General features: G+C 43.8%; 1 protein-coding gene across 1 annotated transcript in view; it reads right to left on the bottom strand.

Annotated features, from left to right (window-relative positions):
- The window catches only part of LOC138953776 (3-hydroxy-3-methylglutaryl-coenzyme A reductase-like), a 146,836-nt gene that overhangs the window by 44,222 nt on the left and 85,506 nt on the right, over nucleotides 1-17,108 (bottom strand). The window contains exons 22-25 of the mRNA XM_070325718.1: nucleotides 13,863-13,936; nucleotides 13,498-13,613; nucleotides 6,968-7,046; nucleotides 6,103-6,261 (exon numbers count right to left, since the gene is read on the bottom strand). Of these exons, the coding sequence (XP_070181819.1) occupies nucleotides 6,103-6,261; nucleotides 6,968-7,046; nucleotides 13,498-13,613; nucleotides 13,863-13,936 (428 nt within the window). The remainder of the gene's footprint in view (nucleotides 1-6,102; nucleotides 6,262-6,967; nucleotides 7,047-13,497; nucleotides 13,614-13,862; nucleotides 13,937-17,108) is intronic.

Below are 17,108 nucleotides of genomic sequence, written 5' to 3' on the forward strand. Positions count from 1 at the left end.
GTCCAGCGTTTCGGTCAGAGACCTGGCAAGAGAACGCAAAAGTGTCTCGGAGATCGAAGCTAGCTCCAAAAGCTGGCGACTAATCTCCTCTGACGCCATGAGGGTTTGTTCAGGAAGGACAATCCCCGAATCGCTCTTGATAGGCTTTGCCAGCAAAGAAGACATTTCCGGCGTGACCGGGAGCGGTGCACGCGGAAGCGCAAAGGGAGTGACCCAAGTACGACCTGTCTTCGGCAGAAAAAACTTCTTGTGATTTGTTGGCACAAAAGAAGAAGCTTGGGTGTCCGAAGCAAGCCAAGGCTGAGCAAGTTCCGGAGCAGGCCCGTAAGGGACAAGCAAAGGAACAGGAATGCCCGGGTGCGTCCTTCCAACAGGAGAAGGCCGCGCCAAAACCTGTGAGAGCTGGTAAGCCACCGACGGGGATTCAACGAAACGGAAGCGAGAGGCATCCTCCTTCACGTAACGGAAGTCCGACATCGCGGAGGGGGCGGCGGCAGCCGACGAAGCCAAAGCCGAAGCCCCCGCCGGAAAGTATCTGGATGTAACTTCCGCCGCATCTTCAAGCGCTGCCCGAAGCTGAGACGGAAATCCAGAACGAGAAGTTTCGCTGACCACAGACTGCGTGTCTGCATAGTCGAGCGAAGCATCCCGACCATAGTCCACTGAACCGTCGGCAGGTTGGTGTACAGAAAAACCGGAAACCGGAGAACCTGTAGGCCGGAAGGCATCCTGGCTCATAACCTGATCAACAGGAAAAGCAGAGCAGGAAAAAGCAACCGATGCCGACGGAACGGATCCGGAAGTCGACATAGCACTAGTCAAGTGAAGTGAAGACTGTCCCGGAAGTTCGAAGGACGTACCCGGTCTCTCACCGACTGACATCCGTGTAGGAGCAGCGAGCAAGAGACTAGAAAATCCGGGCGGAGCCGGAAGAGCAACAGACAAAGCCGCGTAAAGCGGAAGCGAATGCTGCAAGGACTGGAGCCGGAAGCCCGGTGGCCCGAAGGCCAGTCCACGGTCGACCCCAGCAGTGACCTTCAAGGGTGTACTGGATGGACCTTCGCTTCCGGGTAAACCCGGAAACGCGACTCCCGCAAGCGGAAGCCGCCCTTGCTCAGTCATAGCCCTACTCGCTGTACGATCGGACTTAGAAAGAGCAGCATATCCTGACGAACAGGAAGTTTGCAGGTAGTGAACCTGCGGCAAAGAACTGTTGCTCAAAAGAGAGCGTCCGGTGGCTTCACGAGAGCCGGTGGAGCAGTTCAACTTACCGTCTGTGCTCCAGGCAAGAGCAGAAGACGATGGGAGAGAACCAACATCACGGGCGGGCGTCTCCGACAGGCACACAAAAGATGCCAGAGAATGGACGCCACCCACTGCCGACGAAAGCGGAGAGCTGAGAGCCGGCGTGGCACACTGTAATTCGTCACGCACCAGGCTTCGTATTTCTGGAACGAGAGAGCTCAAAATCGACGACACCATATCAGCTTGCCCCGAGCCCGAAACGGCGGGCGAGCGAGCTGACGAAGATACAGTTGTAACAGGTTTGCTAGACTGCCCCCCAGCATTAAGGCTATCAGGGGCCGAAATGGGTACAGTCAAAAGTACATTTCTAGTTTCGTCCGAAACTATCGCAAGAGAAGAAGTTTTAGGCACAGTATTTTCGGAAGAAGAAGACTTTGCCTTAACCCGGCCCTTGGCATCACCCTCACCGCGTTTCTTATCGCTATCGGCCATAATGACCAACTCGCAAAACACAGCAAACAACAACAAAGTTACTGAGCAAAAATTTTTATAAGTCCAAACAAGGACGAAAATTTGTCAATAACAACGAAATTCCTGTCAATAAACAAAGACAAAATGGAAAGATCTCACCAAAAACGTAATGGCAAGCCAGTAAGATGGGTTAGGTGGCCGGTGGGTGCCCAAAGAACACCTGCAAGCAGCCACTCACGGAGCCAAAATTTCGTCGACCTTCTCAGTGTAGGCTGAATAGTCGTATGAGTTACACGTGGTGTTTACAGGGGAAGTGACGTCACATAACCCGGACGGGAAGTAACTCCCTGGGTAGATAGTCATTACCTAACCTGATTTTGACACTTTTGTGTCGGGTTGCTTCCCTTTAAAATTCTTTAAGATGGGTAGCCTTTTTCAGACCTATAGCATGTAGACTGCGTCAATGCTTATATGTGATTCGGAGTAAGAATATGTAATTTAACGGGCTTATCAACATGCGAAGCTTTGTCTACAGGTTTAGCTGGAGTCCTAGAAGTAGGAGGCATGTCAATCAAAACATCAAAACATTTTTGCGTCAACGGTTCAGTACAGAAACAAGATTGTGGCCGGTAGCTTTAGCTTTCCGAAGTGTTTTCTTAACCGGCGAAGACTCAGCAGTTACTGGCTTCGACGACTGCCGCTTCTTAGCGCTATCCGCCATGATCAAAAACAAACTCACAAAAAATTTTCTCAACAAGAAAAATTTTACAAATTCACTTTAAGGCCAAACGACCACAAACACAAGCAAAATAATTCAAGAACGATCTCACCTCAACAGTAGTGAAGGTAAGAACAAGACAAGTACCAAGAGGGAGCTGTCCAGGTCCAAAGACGAAAAGACAACAGGCTGCAAACAGCCAGAGCGTACAAAACACAACCAGTCTCGCTGATCGCTGAGTATGGAAATGATGCATATGGCGGCGTATGCGCGCGCATACGGAAGTCAGATTATGTGTTAATGTTGCATTATGGGTAGTGGTCACTCTCTTTTTTAGAGTGGCTCCCCTTGTTACCAAGGGGTGCGTACAGCGTTACCAGCACTGAACTAGAGTTAATTGCTATATGTGAGTTGGGTAAGATATGTAATTTAATCTAAAATTTTATGAGATTAGCCAAGTAAATGATGTGATTTTGTTAGATCATAGTCAAGACATATCATACGTTCTGATACATAAAAGAAATTGCAAATATCAAATGTATCCTTGCGACTAGCGGTTAATATGTCGCGTCACTGACGTGGCACTTGAGCGTCACTGACGTGGCACGTGTGAATTCAATGTTCAATAGTGATACTTTTTTGTTGTTATAATATAGGTAGTTTAACACGGCCGATTTTAAACTTATTATTGATCTTCTCGGACATTGTGGAACCACTATACGGCTCTGTGTCCCTCCGTCCGTTGGTCCGCCCGTTGGTCCGTCGACACCATTGCCCATCTGAATAACTTGTAAAATAATTATTTCAATTGCACACTTTGTACATGTATTGATACACTTAAAAGGAACATACACCTCTAGCAAACATATTTAAAGCATTCCGGGTCAAGGTCACTACTCAAGGTCACCGGTCAAGGTCATTCTTTTTTTCTTGTACACTTCAGACAACGCCTTGATTTTTCGAAAATATTTCATTCAAACTTGGCGGGAAAACAAGTACACACCCTCAGAAAGATAAATGGCTCCTGATTCTGGCTCCAAAACGTCATTCACACGGTTTTGATTTGAGCTGTCATTATTTTGACGTTCTCCACCGTCTTCCCTCCTGGCAATTATATATATAACTACCGTTATACACTCACGTCAAACAAATGAGTATGTACATTTGACAAGATCCTAAATGTGAACCACACTATTCCACTTTATATTTGTTGGTGTTAGTCGAGAATGACAGGGCGGAATAACCCGTTAATTCTAAATCTGAACATAACCAAACTCAAACATTGTTAGCATCTTTCTCCGCGAACCTCACGGAAAAAACTATTTCATTTTCTTCATCGCTTATGTAGCAAAAAGATTGCGGTGAACCAAACAATGGACTTAGTCGCGCTGAAACAGCCTTTTCTTGTGTAAATGACATTTTCTTTCAGCACTGCGAACACTCGCAGATTTACTTTTCTGTGCACTCCACTTCGCTCTACACTATTGTTTTTGTCGGCGGTTGGGATTTTTCTTTTGTTTTTGTCTTCCTTCAGATACTTTAATTTTCATAGAGGGAATAACCAGAAGTCACAAGGAGTAAATTCAGGTCCGAAGAATGTGTGAGGCAAAAATGGGACCATTTAGACTTTAAGGAATGGAGGCACGGCCCTTATTTCGTGGAGGCTGGCATTGTCATGGAGAAGATGGGAGGTCTGGGTTTCGCAGTTTAGTCGTTAACTGCTGAACTCGTGAGTTACTTTGGGTAATAAGGTCCTGTATAGTATGTGACAGTGACAGTTCTGTTAGCAAAACATTATCGACAGCAACGGGACCTTCGTGGTCGCCAAAATACAGCGAATAGCACTGTTTCTTCTTTGAAACCCTTGCTTACAAATGTAGTGCATCTCGTAATTGTGGCCCAATTGTTTTGTGTGTTCTGGCAATAATATAGAAGGAAACCAAAGTCTATCAGTGACTAGATTCATCACAAGTGTGGGTCTACTTGGTTCGAAACGGTTAAGCAGATCGCGTGCAAGAGGAACTTGTTGCTTCTTCCGTTTCCCTGTCAGCTAATGAGGCATTCATTTTACGGCCAGCTTTTGAAGCTGAAGGTCATTGTGTAGAATTCTGTGAACGGTTCTATATGAAAGTTTAAGTCTTGCACTATATACTCGTATGTTCACTTTTCAATCTTAGTTCTTAAGTTTTGATACAGCAGCTACATTAATTTCGTTTGCAGAGCTGTTCGGACGTCTTGTTGGCTATTCCGAGTTGTTCCCTTTTTCCACAGTTTGATTTCCCTTTTCTTCTGTCAGATTGTAAATTATGTAGCAGCTTTGTTTCATGTTACTTTCTTCACCTTTGTAGACATTTCCTTTGTGTCATTACCTAGCTACACTCTTTTACATAATAGGAGTTGTTCATGGTTCTTGACAAAAGACCCCGTTTTGAAGCATAACCCAAAAGTGACGTATTTTGATGCCTCGTCATTTATGACGTAGCAACCTAATGGCGTCATCTCTGAGAGGTAAACCAGTTAAATGTTTGGCCTTTCAAATGATATATTATTTTTGATGATCAGTTACCTGAAACATTTATAATAACGTTTTGGTCATTTTGTTTGGATCATAACTCGAACAAATCTCTGGGTTTAACTGCACTAAAAATTAAAAATAACGGACAAATGATCTCGTTTTTGTGCTCAGCTTTTTCCAGTTACAACAATGTTAACCTTAGTTAGAACATGTAACAAAAAATCACAAGGAAATTGGTTAAAAACTACCAGTAACAAGTACACATGGTTTCAAAGTGCCATAGACGTTACAAAACAGTGCCACGTCAGTGACGCACTTTGTGCACAACAAAATGGGGACAAACAAACTCAAATCACATGGTTGGACTCCTCCATTTAAAAGCTAAGAAAACTCGAAATAAGAAATAAATCAACCAATCTGTTCATCGCCACAAACAAAAAGTCTACCCAAAACGTCACTGACGTGGCACCATTTTGGGGTAGAGTTTGTTTTAAATATATTTCAAAAAGTATTAGCAATTGATATTTTAAAAACAGATCAAACGGTAGTTTTAGGCTTCTGTAGCAACTTTGACTAATTTTTGAAACCAAAACAATAAAAACTAGCACACGCGATGACATTCTTAAAAGTTGTCATAAAATGACTTCACACGGCGCGTTCCCAAATGACATCAAAACAAAATGGCGGCATGCAAGGGGAGTGAACTAGAGGCAAGCGATGAATGGTATGAGTAACTATAAACATCTCTTGTGGCATATGTACGGTGAAAAAGCCGTCAATTCCATTTTGAATTTCAGGCTTAGGTGAGCATATTTTTTGGAATTGCCCATAATCAACCTAGCTAAGAAGACGATCGAATTACCTCAACAATTGGAGCAGATTTATAATGGTGGCAGCACATGTGCACATTTCAGAGTCTACAGAGACAATGACAATAGTGACATTAATATCACAGAATTCTCAGTTTAATGAATTTTGCTCAATCGACAGAAAATAACACAAAATGTAATGCGAGTCTGCAACACTAGAAACAAACCAAAAAGAGAGTACCCATCAAGTACTGTCTATTACAGACTAACAGTCAAGTATATACAGATAGAAACAACCTAGAACTATCCATTCTCAATACACACACCTTCATCAGATAACCTACCCTTAAAGCAGTACATCCACGATTAACACTGGCGACCAGACAGCCTTCTGTTGTTGCCATGGGAACCATGAACTTCTTCCCGTTCAGCAGAAGAGGTCCTGCCACACCCACTGGCACGGGCATATAACCGATTACGTTTTCACAGCATGCACCATCCACCTTGTGACAGAAAACAACAAGGTTTGTCATCATTTTCATGAGTCATGACAAGCTTGGTAACAAAATTGAAACAATGTTCATAATGTGATAAATCCAAGAAGTGTGCATACTTTTGTACTACCAAAATGATGACAAAAACGATGTTTGGTGGCTTCTTGCCACATCAGCATTTTTTGTCCGTCCGAGCGGAACATATCACCTTCTGTTACATTTTTATCAACCTCCGCTTTGCGGCCTCTGTCGATAAAGATGAAACAGAAGACGATATGCTTCCATCGGACAGACAAAAAAAGCTGGTCTGACAACAAGCCACCTAACATCTTATGTCAGTCTGGTTGACGCAAACACTGGCTGTGCGCAATTATCAGTGACAACATTAGCAGCAACTTGCTTCCTGAGTTAAAACATAGAGTGCAAGCATTTACCAGTGACACACTCTGAGTAGCTTGCCTCTTCCATTACAACACAGGCCACAAGCATTTACCAGTGACAAACTGTTAGTAGCTTGCCACCTCCAAACTGCTTTCGTGAACATAAAACTAATAAATGTGTATATCTTGTCTTGATTCTGACGACCAACACTTTGTGAATTATAAATGCCACACAAGTTGTTGGCAACAGCATACTAACCTCAACATAGCTTTTTAGAAAGAAAAATATACATCTAAAAACAGACTATTCAAGTTTTCCCATCAAGAATACTTACATATTTATAATCGTAGTTGGTAAAAGGAAGTTTCTCCAGAGCATTCAAAGAAGCTAGCTGCCCCTGAATTGACTGACGCCTGCAAACACAAGACAAAACATTCACCACGGACCTGTAGCAATCAAGCATATCATAGCTGTTTGAAAAGATTAACTCCCCGATATCTTTCACACAAAAAACATTGTCACTTTTGCCTCTTTAAAATTACTGGACTTGTCACATACAGGTGCACGGAGCCCCTAGGGCTTTCAGTCACGCCTCAGACATCTGTCTATTTGAAAAACAATAAAGTTTCCCTGACTTTCTTGCCAGGAGTCGAAAAATTGCAGTTTTTATTTCCAACTATTTTTTATCATCCTCCACCAGTGTTTTTAAAATGACAATTAAACTGACTTTATCTGCACTCTTTTTTTCTCTCTAAAAAGGGTATCTCTTTGAAATTTGCAGACCTGTTTACCCCCTACAATAGCTTGCAAGAAATCTTTCTTTCTTTATTTGGTGTTTAACGTCGTTTTCAACCACGAAGGTTATATCGCGACGATTGCAAGAAATGCAGGCAGTTGCTTCTCAGTCATTTGAAGCATGTGTCAGTGATCAAACATAATGCAGCAGGAAACCAAACGTTTCAAAGCTCTCATACACGAGCAGAATAACACTGATGTACCAATTACACACACTTTTGCCTCACAAGAAAAATAATGCAATCAATCCAGGTCGCCCTTCAACAAAACAAAGTTACATCACACCTCATGGATGGCCGATTTCCTTCATAAGTGAACATGTTGAAGGTCAGCAAGTGCTTGGTTTTTTTTGGTCTCGTTTCTCTTTTTACATTTAGTCAAGTTTTGACTAAATGTTTTAACATAGAGGGGGGAATCGAGACGAGGGTCGTGGTGTATGTGCGTGTGTGTGTGTCTGTCTGTCTGTGTGTGTGTGTGCGTAGAGCGATTCAGACTAAACTACTGGGCCAATCTTTATGAAATTTGACATGAGAGTTCCTGGGTATGATATCCTCAGACGTTTTTTTTAATTTTTTTGATAAATGTCTTTGATGACGTCATATCCGGCTTTTCGTGAAAGTTGAGGCGGCACTGTCACCCCCTCATTTGTCAACCAAATTGGTTGAAATTTTGGTCAAGTAATCTTCGACGAAGCCCGGACTTCGGTATTGCATTTCAGCTTGGTGGCTTAAAAATTAATTAATGACTTTGGGGCGGGGATATAGCTCAGTTGGTAGCGCGCTGGATTTGTATTCAGTTGGCCGCTGTCAGCGCGAGTTCGATCCCAGGTTCGGCGGAAATTTATTTCACAGAGTCAACTTTGTGTGCAGACTCTCTTCGGTGTCCGAACCACCCCCTGTGTATACTACATTGGGTGTGCACGTTAAAGATCCCACGATTGACAAAAGGGTCTTTCCTGGCAAAATTGCTTAGGCACGGTTAATAATTGTCTACCATACCCGTGTGACTTGGAATAAGGCCGTGAAAGGTAAATATGCGCCGACATGGCTGCAATCTACTGGCCGTATAAAATTTCATCTCACACGGCATCACTGCAGAGCGCCTAGAACTGTACCCACGGAATATGCGCGATATAAGCGTCATTGATTGATTGATTGATTGATTAAAAATCTGAAAATTGTAAAAAAAATATTTTTTTTATAAAACGATCCAAATTTACGTTCATCTTATTCTCCATCATTTTCTGATTCCAAAAACATATAAATATGTTATATTTGGATTAACAACAAGCTCTGAAAATTAAATATATAAAAATTATTATCAAATTTTTTTTTCGAAATCAATTTAAAAACATTTTCATCTTATTCCTTGTCGGTTCCTGATTCCAAAAACATAATTATAGATATGATATGTTTGGATTAAAAACACGCTCAGAAAGTTAAAACGAAGAGAGGTACAGAAAAGCGTGCTATCCTTCTCAGCGCAACGAATACCCCGCTCTTCTTGTCAATTCCACTGGCACTGCCTTTGCCACGGGCGGTGGAGTGACGATGCTACGAGTATACGGTCTTGCTGCGTTGCGTTGCGTTCAGTTTCATTCTGTGAGTTCGACAGCTACTTGACTAAATGTTGTATTTTCGCCTTAGGCGACTTGTTTCTTCTTCTTAAACATCTTTTTATTCCCCTTATATACTTCATAAAATAGGCAATAGGAATGTTGTCCTTGATTCTAATTTTTTTTTTATCAATAGAAAAGAAAATCAGTGATGACAACAAATTTCTCACAAATGTGACCCTCCACCATGGAATGAGTCGCATGTCACCTCGCGCGGTTCTGCGCTAGGCTTAAAAAAGTCCGGGGGATGTCTGGTAACAGTGTGACGGTCACATTAGTCACAGGCATATAACTCGAAAAGATTTTGCTCTTTTCTAAAACGGTTTTCACCACTGGATAGAGAATAAAAAACTCTTCAAGAAAATGTAAAAATATGAAAATCATGCAAAGGTGACATGCGACTCATACCGTGGTGGAGGGTCACAAATAATGCATATCAACTCAACTCAACTCAAATTTATTAATCCATATGGAAATTATGTTGTAACAATACTCATTTACAATCAAAAGAATAAGAATGCATACTAAACACAGTCTCACTAACGCAAACAGTCATCCGTCAAGTCAAGTCTGCCAACTCACAACTCACTCACACAACAACAGCAACAGCAATACAAATTAACAACAAGAAGAGCAAACGCTCGATCGAGTCACTTTCGCAGTTCTGAATATTATATGAGGATTCAGATGGACAGGAAGAAATTGCTATTCACAACACAATACAGATGTAAATAATTTGATGTAAAGAATAATCCTATAAAGTTTGAATCAAATCCGATGAATAGTTTCAGAGATATGATATTTCAATTTTTTTCCTTCAAGACATACCTGTGACCTTGAAAAAGGTCAAAGGTCACCAAAGCAGACGTCAAAGTGTAGAGGTCACTGGGAGTCACGTTCACATAAAATTTGAGCCCGGTCACTTTTATAGTTTCCGAGAAAAGCCCAACGTTAAGTTGTGTGTTGCCGAACAGAAAAGGCTAGTTATCTCCCTTGTTTTTCTGATAACGTTCGTAAAAGGCTACAGATGTAAATACTTTGATGTAAAGAATAATCCTACAAAGTTTCAATCACATCCGATGAACTTTGTCAAAGATATAAAATGTCTAATTTTTCCTTTGACGCTGACCTGTGACCTTGAAAAAGGTCAAAGGTCAACGAAACCATCGTTAAAGTGTAGAGGTCATTGGAGGTCACGACTAAACAAAATATGAGCCGGATCGCTTTGATAGTTTCCGAGAAAAGTCCAACGTTAAGGTGGTGTCTACGGACGGCCGGCCGGCCGGACAGACTAACACTGACCGATTACATAGAGTCACTTTTTCTCAAGTGACTCAAAAACCATAATTCCAATAACAAAAAGACGTCCAAGAGTCCACCTCCACATCCACGCACACACAAGGTTTACAAAGCACCACATGTCGACTAGAACACCGCACATTTGGGCTACGGTAATACAGTTACTAACAAGAAGAGCAAACGCTCGATCGAGTCACTTTCGCAGTTCTGAATATTATATGAGGCATCAGATGGACAGGAAGAAATTGCTATTCACAACACAATGCATACCTGAAGCATACCTGTGACCTTGAAAAAGGTCAAAGGTCACCAAAGCAGACGTCAAAGTGTAGAGGTCACTGGGAGTCACGTTCACATAAAATTTGAGCCCGGTCACTTTTATAGTTTCCGAGAAAAGCCCAACGTTAAGTTGTGTGTTGCCGAACAGAAAAGGCTAGTTATCTCCCTTGTTTTTCTGATAACGTTCGTAAAAGGCTACAGATGTAAATACTTTGATGTAAAGAATAATCCTACAAAGTTTCAATCACATCCGATGAACTTTGTCAAAGATATAAAATGTCTAATTTTTCCTTTGACGCTGACCTGTGACCTTGAAAAAGGTCAAAGGTCAACGAAACCATCGTTAAAGTGTAGAGGTCGTTGGAGGTCACGACTAAACAAAATATGAGCCCGATCGCTTTGATAGTTTCCGAGAAAAGTCCAACGTTAAGGTGGTGTCTACGGCCGGCCGGCCGGCCGGACAGACTAACACTGACCAATTACATAGAGTCACTTTTTCTCAAGTGACTCAAAAATACATACACTACAGATAACCCAGCAACAGAGTACAGTAATAATTATGACAGGGAAACATGATAGAGGCCTCTAACATGTGATTGGTTGAAAGCATGGATAGCTCTGGGAACAAAAGAATTGCGGAAACGTGACGTTCTAGCAACCATAGCCCTCAGTCTACCACTCCTGTCAATGTGTCGAGAGTCAAATTCAGGTTTCAGTGGGTGTGTCTCGTCAGCCAAAATTGAGGTCAGTCGGTCAGTCAGTCGTCTCTGGCAAACTGATTTAATGGTCTCTTGCTTCCTGCCTGCAACAGATCCAGCCTTCTTGACTAGCTTTTCTAGCCTGTCACTATCCTGTTTACTAAGGTTACCCCCCCAGCACACACATGCATATGTCAACACGCTACCAACAGTGGACAGATAGAACATTTGCAGGATGTCATTACGAACAGAGAACGATCTAAGCTTCCTTAGACAGTACATGCGCGTGTGCGCTTTCTTCAAGATTTGGTCAGTGTTGGCATGCCAAGACAGCTTGTTGTCGATCACTACACCTAGGTAGCGATAGCTTTCAACCTGTTCGACTTCAACACCAGCTATCACGATAGGCTTGTGTGCTACCTTTTTTCTTCTAGTGTCAAAAATCATTTCTTTAGTTTTTTCTGTGTTCAAGTCCAGGTAATTTTCGTCGCACCAGTCCACAAAGCTGCTAACTTCTTGTCTGTAGTGTGTATCATTGTCGTCAGTAATCTGTCCTGTAAGTCCAGTATCGTCAGCAAATTTGTCGATGAAGCACGACCCGTGAGAACTCCTGCAGTCAGCAGTATACAGGGAGAACAGAAAAGGTGACAATACTGTTCCCTGCGGAGCTCCTGTGTTGGTATTCAGTACACTAGATAGCGCGGTCTGCGGAGCACCGGTGTTTGTGTTCGGGCCATTAGATGGTACTGTACCAGCCCTAACAAACTGGGGTCGGTTGGTCAGATAGTCTGTGACCCACAATACAGTTGGAACGCTAATTTTCATCTTCAGTAGCTTTTCAGCAAGAAGGTGAGGCTGTATCGTATTGAACGCGCTAGAAAAGTCAAAAAACATCAGTCTAACACATGCTCCAGGTTTATCCAGATGAGAATAGATACTGTGCAACACATGTAAAACGGCATCCTCAACACTTCTACCCTTTCTATAGGCAAACTGCCACGGATCCATAAACTCCGCGGTAAGCACCTGAAGCTTCACTAATACTAGTCGCTCAAGAACCTTCATGACAGCAGAAGTCAATGCTACAGGTCGCAGGTCGTTCATCACTTTGACCGGGGTTTTCTTTGGAACTGGGACGATGCAAGATGTTTTCCAAAGGGATGGGATTTTTGACTGTGACAGAGACATGTTGAAAATCACAGTGAGAATTCAGCAAAGCTGCTCAGCACAAAAATGTAGGACTTTTGGCATAATACCATCCGGGCCTGCTGCCTTCTTAGCATTAGACTTCTTGAGCTGTTTCACAACATCCTCCTCAGTCACAGACATGATTTCGCCCTGCTCATTCATAGGAGTGTTCACGAGTCGATCGGTCAGTTCAGTCCTGGTCTGGCTGAAATCATGCCTGTCAAACCGTTTGTAAAACGCATTGAGATCGTTCACATCATAGTCACTTGGAACAGAGCCACCCTTGCCACTACCCTTCTTACCCGTGTACCCACTCATCATCTTCATACCCTCCCACACCCTCTTCATATTGTTGTCCTTGAAATTTTCTTCTATTTTCTCTTTATATTGTCTCTTCCCTTCCTGTATCACAGTATTCAGTTTCTTCTGTATGTTCTTTCGTTTTTCTTTGTCCTGAAAGTTCATTTTCTTCTCATTTATGACAGCCTTGATGTCCTTAGTAATCCATGGTTTATTGTTCGCGTACACCTTCACAGTCTTTTTTGGGATGGCCACTTCCTCACAAAACGAAATATAATCCGTTACAACATCGGTGAGTTCATCAATATCAGCAGCACTTGTTTCGAGGTTGTGCACATGACTGGTGATGATGTCAGCAGCAGCGGCAGCATTTGCAGAAGGTGGAACGTACACGACAGAAACCATTACTTTGGTAAATTCTCTGGGCAAGTAGTACGGCCGTGCACTCACTGTAATAATTTCAGCGTCGGGAGTGCACTGTGTGTACTTGACTATAATAACTGTTACCTCCCTTGACCTGCAACATATTTGCATGTGGCTTTTGAATTCCTCATTCCAGGAGGTGAATTCTCAAATTATTGTTGATTCGATCGTAAAACTTGAATCAAATGAGAAAAAAGTTTCAAATAAGTTTTTTCAATCGCTAACTTTTAAAAGGGCTCACTTATTCAGGATTGCTCTGTGACGCACCTAATTTGGACTCCTCTCTCATAGTCACCGATCATTTTTTCAATCTTGTAGAAGGGAATGTGTTTGCTGTTGACCAGTGTCACTACTTCACTGTCGGTCAAGGCACCAGCACCCGCCTGCAATCAACAACACCTGATAAGTATTGCATGGAATTTTGTTCTTGCTTTTGCAATGACTAATTTAACAAAGAACTAGAACTCAACGCGCAGCACATAATATTTGAACAGCAGAAAAAAGTACAGATGGCTGCTATTTTAATAGTTTGCCACGTTTTGCTGGTACTCTAGTCTTTCTCAAAAGGTTTTACAATTAATTTAAGATGCAAAAAGAGTTCTACCAAAATGGATTAAAGGAAAAACTCTTACCTTAGACTCCATAATAGCAACACAAGTTTCTAAATCTCTTATGTTGCAGCTGTCGACGCGCTTAGGCTTTTCTTCTGAAAGACAAAACCACAAACGGTACAGTATCAAAAATTTTAGTAATACATTTTCATTTGATTAACCCCTTCACTTTCACAGTATAACAGCATTTTGGTATTGCTGTGTGCCAGGGCAAAATAAAAATTTTTAGTAATAATTTTTTGATTTGATTAATATATACTTACCCAACTCACATATAGCAATTAACTCTAGTTCAGTGCTGGTAACGCTGTACGCATCCCCTTGGTAACAAGGGGAGCCACTCTAAAAAAAAAAGAGTGACCAATACCCATAAGGCCATATTAATACATAATCTGACTTCCGTATGCGCGTGCATAAGCCGCCATATGCATCGTTCCAAACGAAGCCCAGTTCACTCCCTTTTTTAGAATACACCCCCACAGCGGGGAGGCGGGAGGGAATAAACGATGTGAGTTGGGAAAGTATATTAATCATATGAAAATGTATTACTAAAATTTTTGATTAAATTACATATCTTACCCAACTCACATATAGCAGATTGCTACTATAGGTGGCGGGTACTCACCAGCTCAAGTACGAAGAACCTGCCCTGCGGCCACCAGAGCCGGCAAAGCAGAAGAGCTGTCCTGACGACAAGCGGCAACATCTCTCAAGTAGTGGTTAATGAAGATGTCTTCTGATCTCCAATATGCCGCCGCAAGGACCTCTTAGAGGCGTCCTGAGCGGAGCACTGCCAAGGACGACGACCAAGCCCTAGCCTCATGTGTTCTGGAGGAGGTAAGAGGTAAAATGGCTCTAGCATCACCAGACTGGTTCTGCCACCAAGTATAAGCCTGCCTGATAGTCGTAGACACCCATTTGGTCAGGGTAACTTTCGAAATGTCTTTACCTCTCACAGTGTTGAGTGAAATGAAAAGTAACTTTTGAGTTTCCGAACGAAGAGGAGAAGTTCTAGACAAGTAACTGCTGAGCGCTCGGACCGGACAGTTACAAAGATCAGGATCTCCTGGAACAAGCACAGCGCTCAAGGGGGGAATATGAATAACAGGTGATAAATGACCAGGCTTTTGGTTTTTAGCTAAAAAGTCCGGTCTGAACTTTAAAGAAAAAGAGCCGTCTTTCTCTAACGAAATATCCCGTGCCAATCCCGATAAAGCATGTACTTCACTGCCACGCCTAGCTGTGGCGAGTAAAACAAGAAACAAAGTCTTCCTTGTAAGATTAGCCAAACTGGCTAAATGTAGAGGCTCAAAAATCATCCGAGGCCAGAAAACGCAACACTAAAAACAGGTCCCAAGAAGGTAGCTGAATTTTGGACCGAGCTGTATCAAGGGAAGCGCCCTTTATCACACTCGCGATCACACGTCCCACACACCCACAACTGGGCCAAAGCGGCGCCACCAGAACCAACGCTGGTTTTTCTACATCTGCTTTTCTTACCACTTTGCCCAGAAGGCAAAATGGGGGAAAGGCATAATAAGCCTGCAGATTTGACCAGTCCAGATCTAGTGCGTTCACAGCCCAAGCTTGAGGGTCCGGGAACGGAGACACGAATAGAGGGAGACGAGCAGAGTATCTCGTTGCGAACAGATCGATGAGAGGCTTATTTACTTGCACCCAAAGACGATCCAGCGCCTGATGGGAGAGGGTCCATTCCGAGTGCAAGATCTTGTCCCCCCTGCTGAGGGCATCGGCCAAGACATTGAGAGAGCCCCTCAGATAAACAGCTGACAGCCGAATGTTGTGAGTGCTGCACCAAACCAGTAAGCGACAAGCGCTGTTTGACAGCACCTGAGAGCGAGTGCCTCCCTGGCGATTTATGTAAGCCGCCACAGTCGTGTTGTCCGTGTGTACCTGGACATGACTGTTTGCCAGCAGAGGCAGAAACGACCGAAGACCCAGAACCACAGCCTCTAGCTCCAGGACATTTATGTGCCAAGAGGCCTGACTGGCGTCCCACACACCCGACGCCGTCTGATCGACCAGATGAGCTCCCCAGCCCATTTGTGAGGCGTCCGTGAGCAGATTGTTCCCCGGTACAGGAGGAACAATGGGAACCCCCTGCGACACCCAGGGAAGAAGCCATACGCTCGTTGTACGGCTGAACCAAGACCCCAACTTGATCTGACAATTCCAGCCTTGAGTTGTTTGGTCCCACTGCGCTTGAAACGCTGCTTGAAAGGGCCTCTTGTGGACTCTGCCCAGAGGAACGATCGAAGCCATGGATTCCATCTGCCCAAATAGAGATGTCAACTCTCGGGCCGTGGACAGATTCTTTCCGTAAAGAGACCGGATAGACTCCTTGTCCACCCTCTTTCGAGACGGGCGGACTGACCAATCCAGGGTATCGAACTCCATCCCCAGATAAGTGAAATAATGGGAAGGAACCAACTCCGACTTCACGAGATTGACTGTGAAACCGAGCTGAAATGCCAGACTGAGCACCCTCTGAGTGTGCGTTTTGCAGAGGACCTGGTCTTGATGCAAAATCAACCAGTCGTCCAAATAAGCCCTCAGTCGCACACCCTCCTGTCTCACGAGGGCACAAAGTTGACGGATGACCATCGTGAAAATCCAAGGGGAGAGAGACAGACCGAACAGAAGTGCCCGAAACTGAAAGATCTTCTCTCCCCAGCGGAAACGCAGCCATTTTGTATCCGTCGCATGCATCAGTACATGAAAATAAGCGTCGGTCAGGTCGATAGAAGTGACCCAGTCCCCTGGCTGAAGAGCTTCTCTCACTGAGGCAGGGGTCTCCATCGTGAACTTCACGACACGCAGGAATCTGTTCAACGTCGACAGATCCAGCACGGGCCTCCACGCCCCCAAGGCTTTGGGTACTATGAACAGTCTGCCGTAAAAGCCTGGGGACCTCTGATCGAGAACCTCCTCGATCTCACCTTTTGAAAGGAGGGCAGCGACCTCTCCCTGAATAGCTGCTTTGGCCTCCGGATCCCTCGGAAAGCAAAAGGCGGCGGTATCCTGGACAGAGGTGCCTTCCCTTCTGCCCAGAGCAGACGAAATCCCGAACTGATTATCCCCAAAATCCACTGGCTGGACACCAAGAGAGACCAGGCAGCGATGGCCCTGGAGGGGCCGCCCGCCACCACAAAGGTGGGGGCTAACGGGACGATCTGTTCGGGAAGACATCATTGGGGGTGAGGCTTACGCCCCGACCCCCTAGACCCACCAAACGAACCCCTCTTC

The sequence above is a fragment of the Littorina saxatilis genome, linkage group LG1, assembly GCF_037325665.1.
Source record: "Littorina saxatilis isolate snail1 linkage group LG1, US_GU_Lsax_2.0, whole genome shotgun sequence".
NCBI lineage: Eukaryota > Metazoa > Mollusca > Gastropoda > Littorinimorpha > Littorinidae > Littorina > Littorina saxatilis.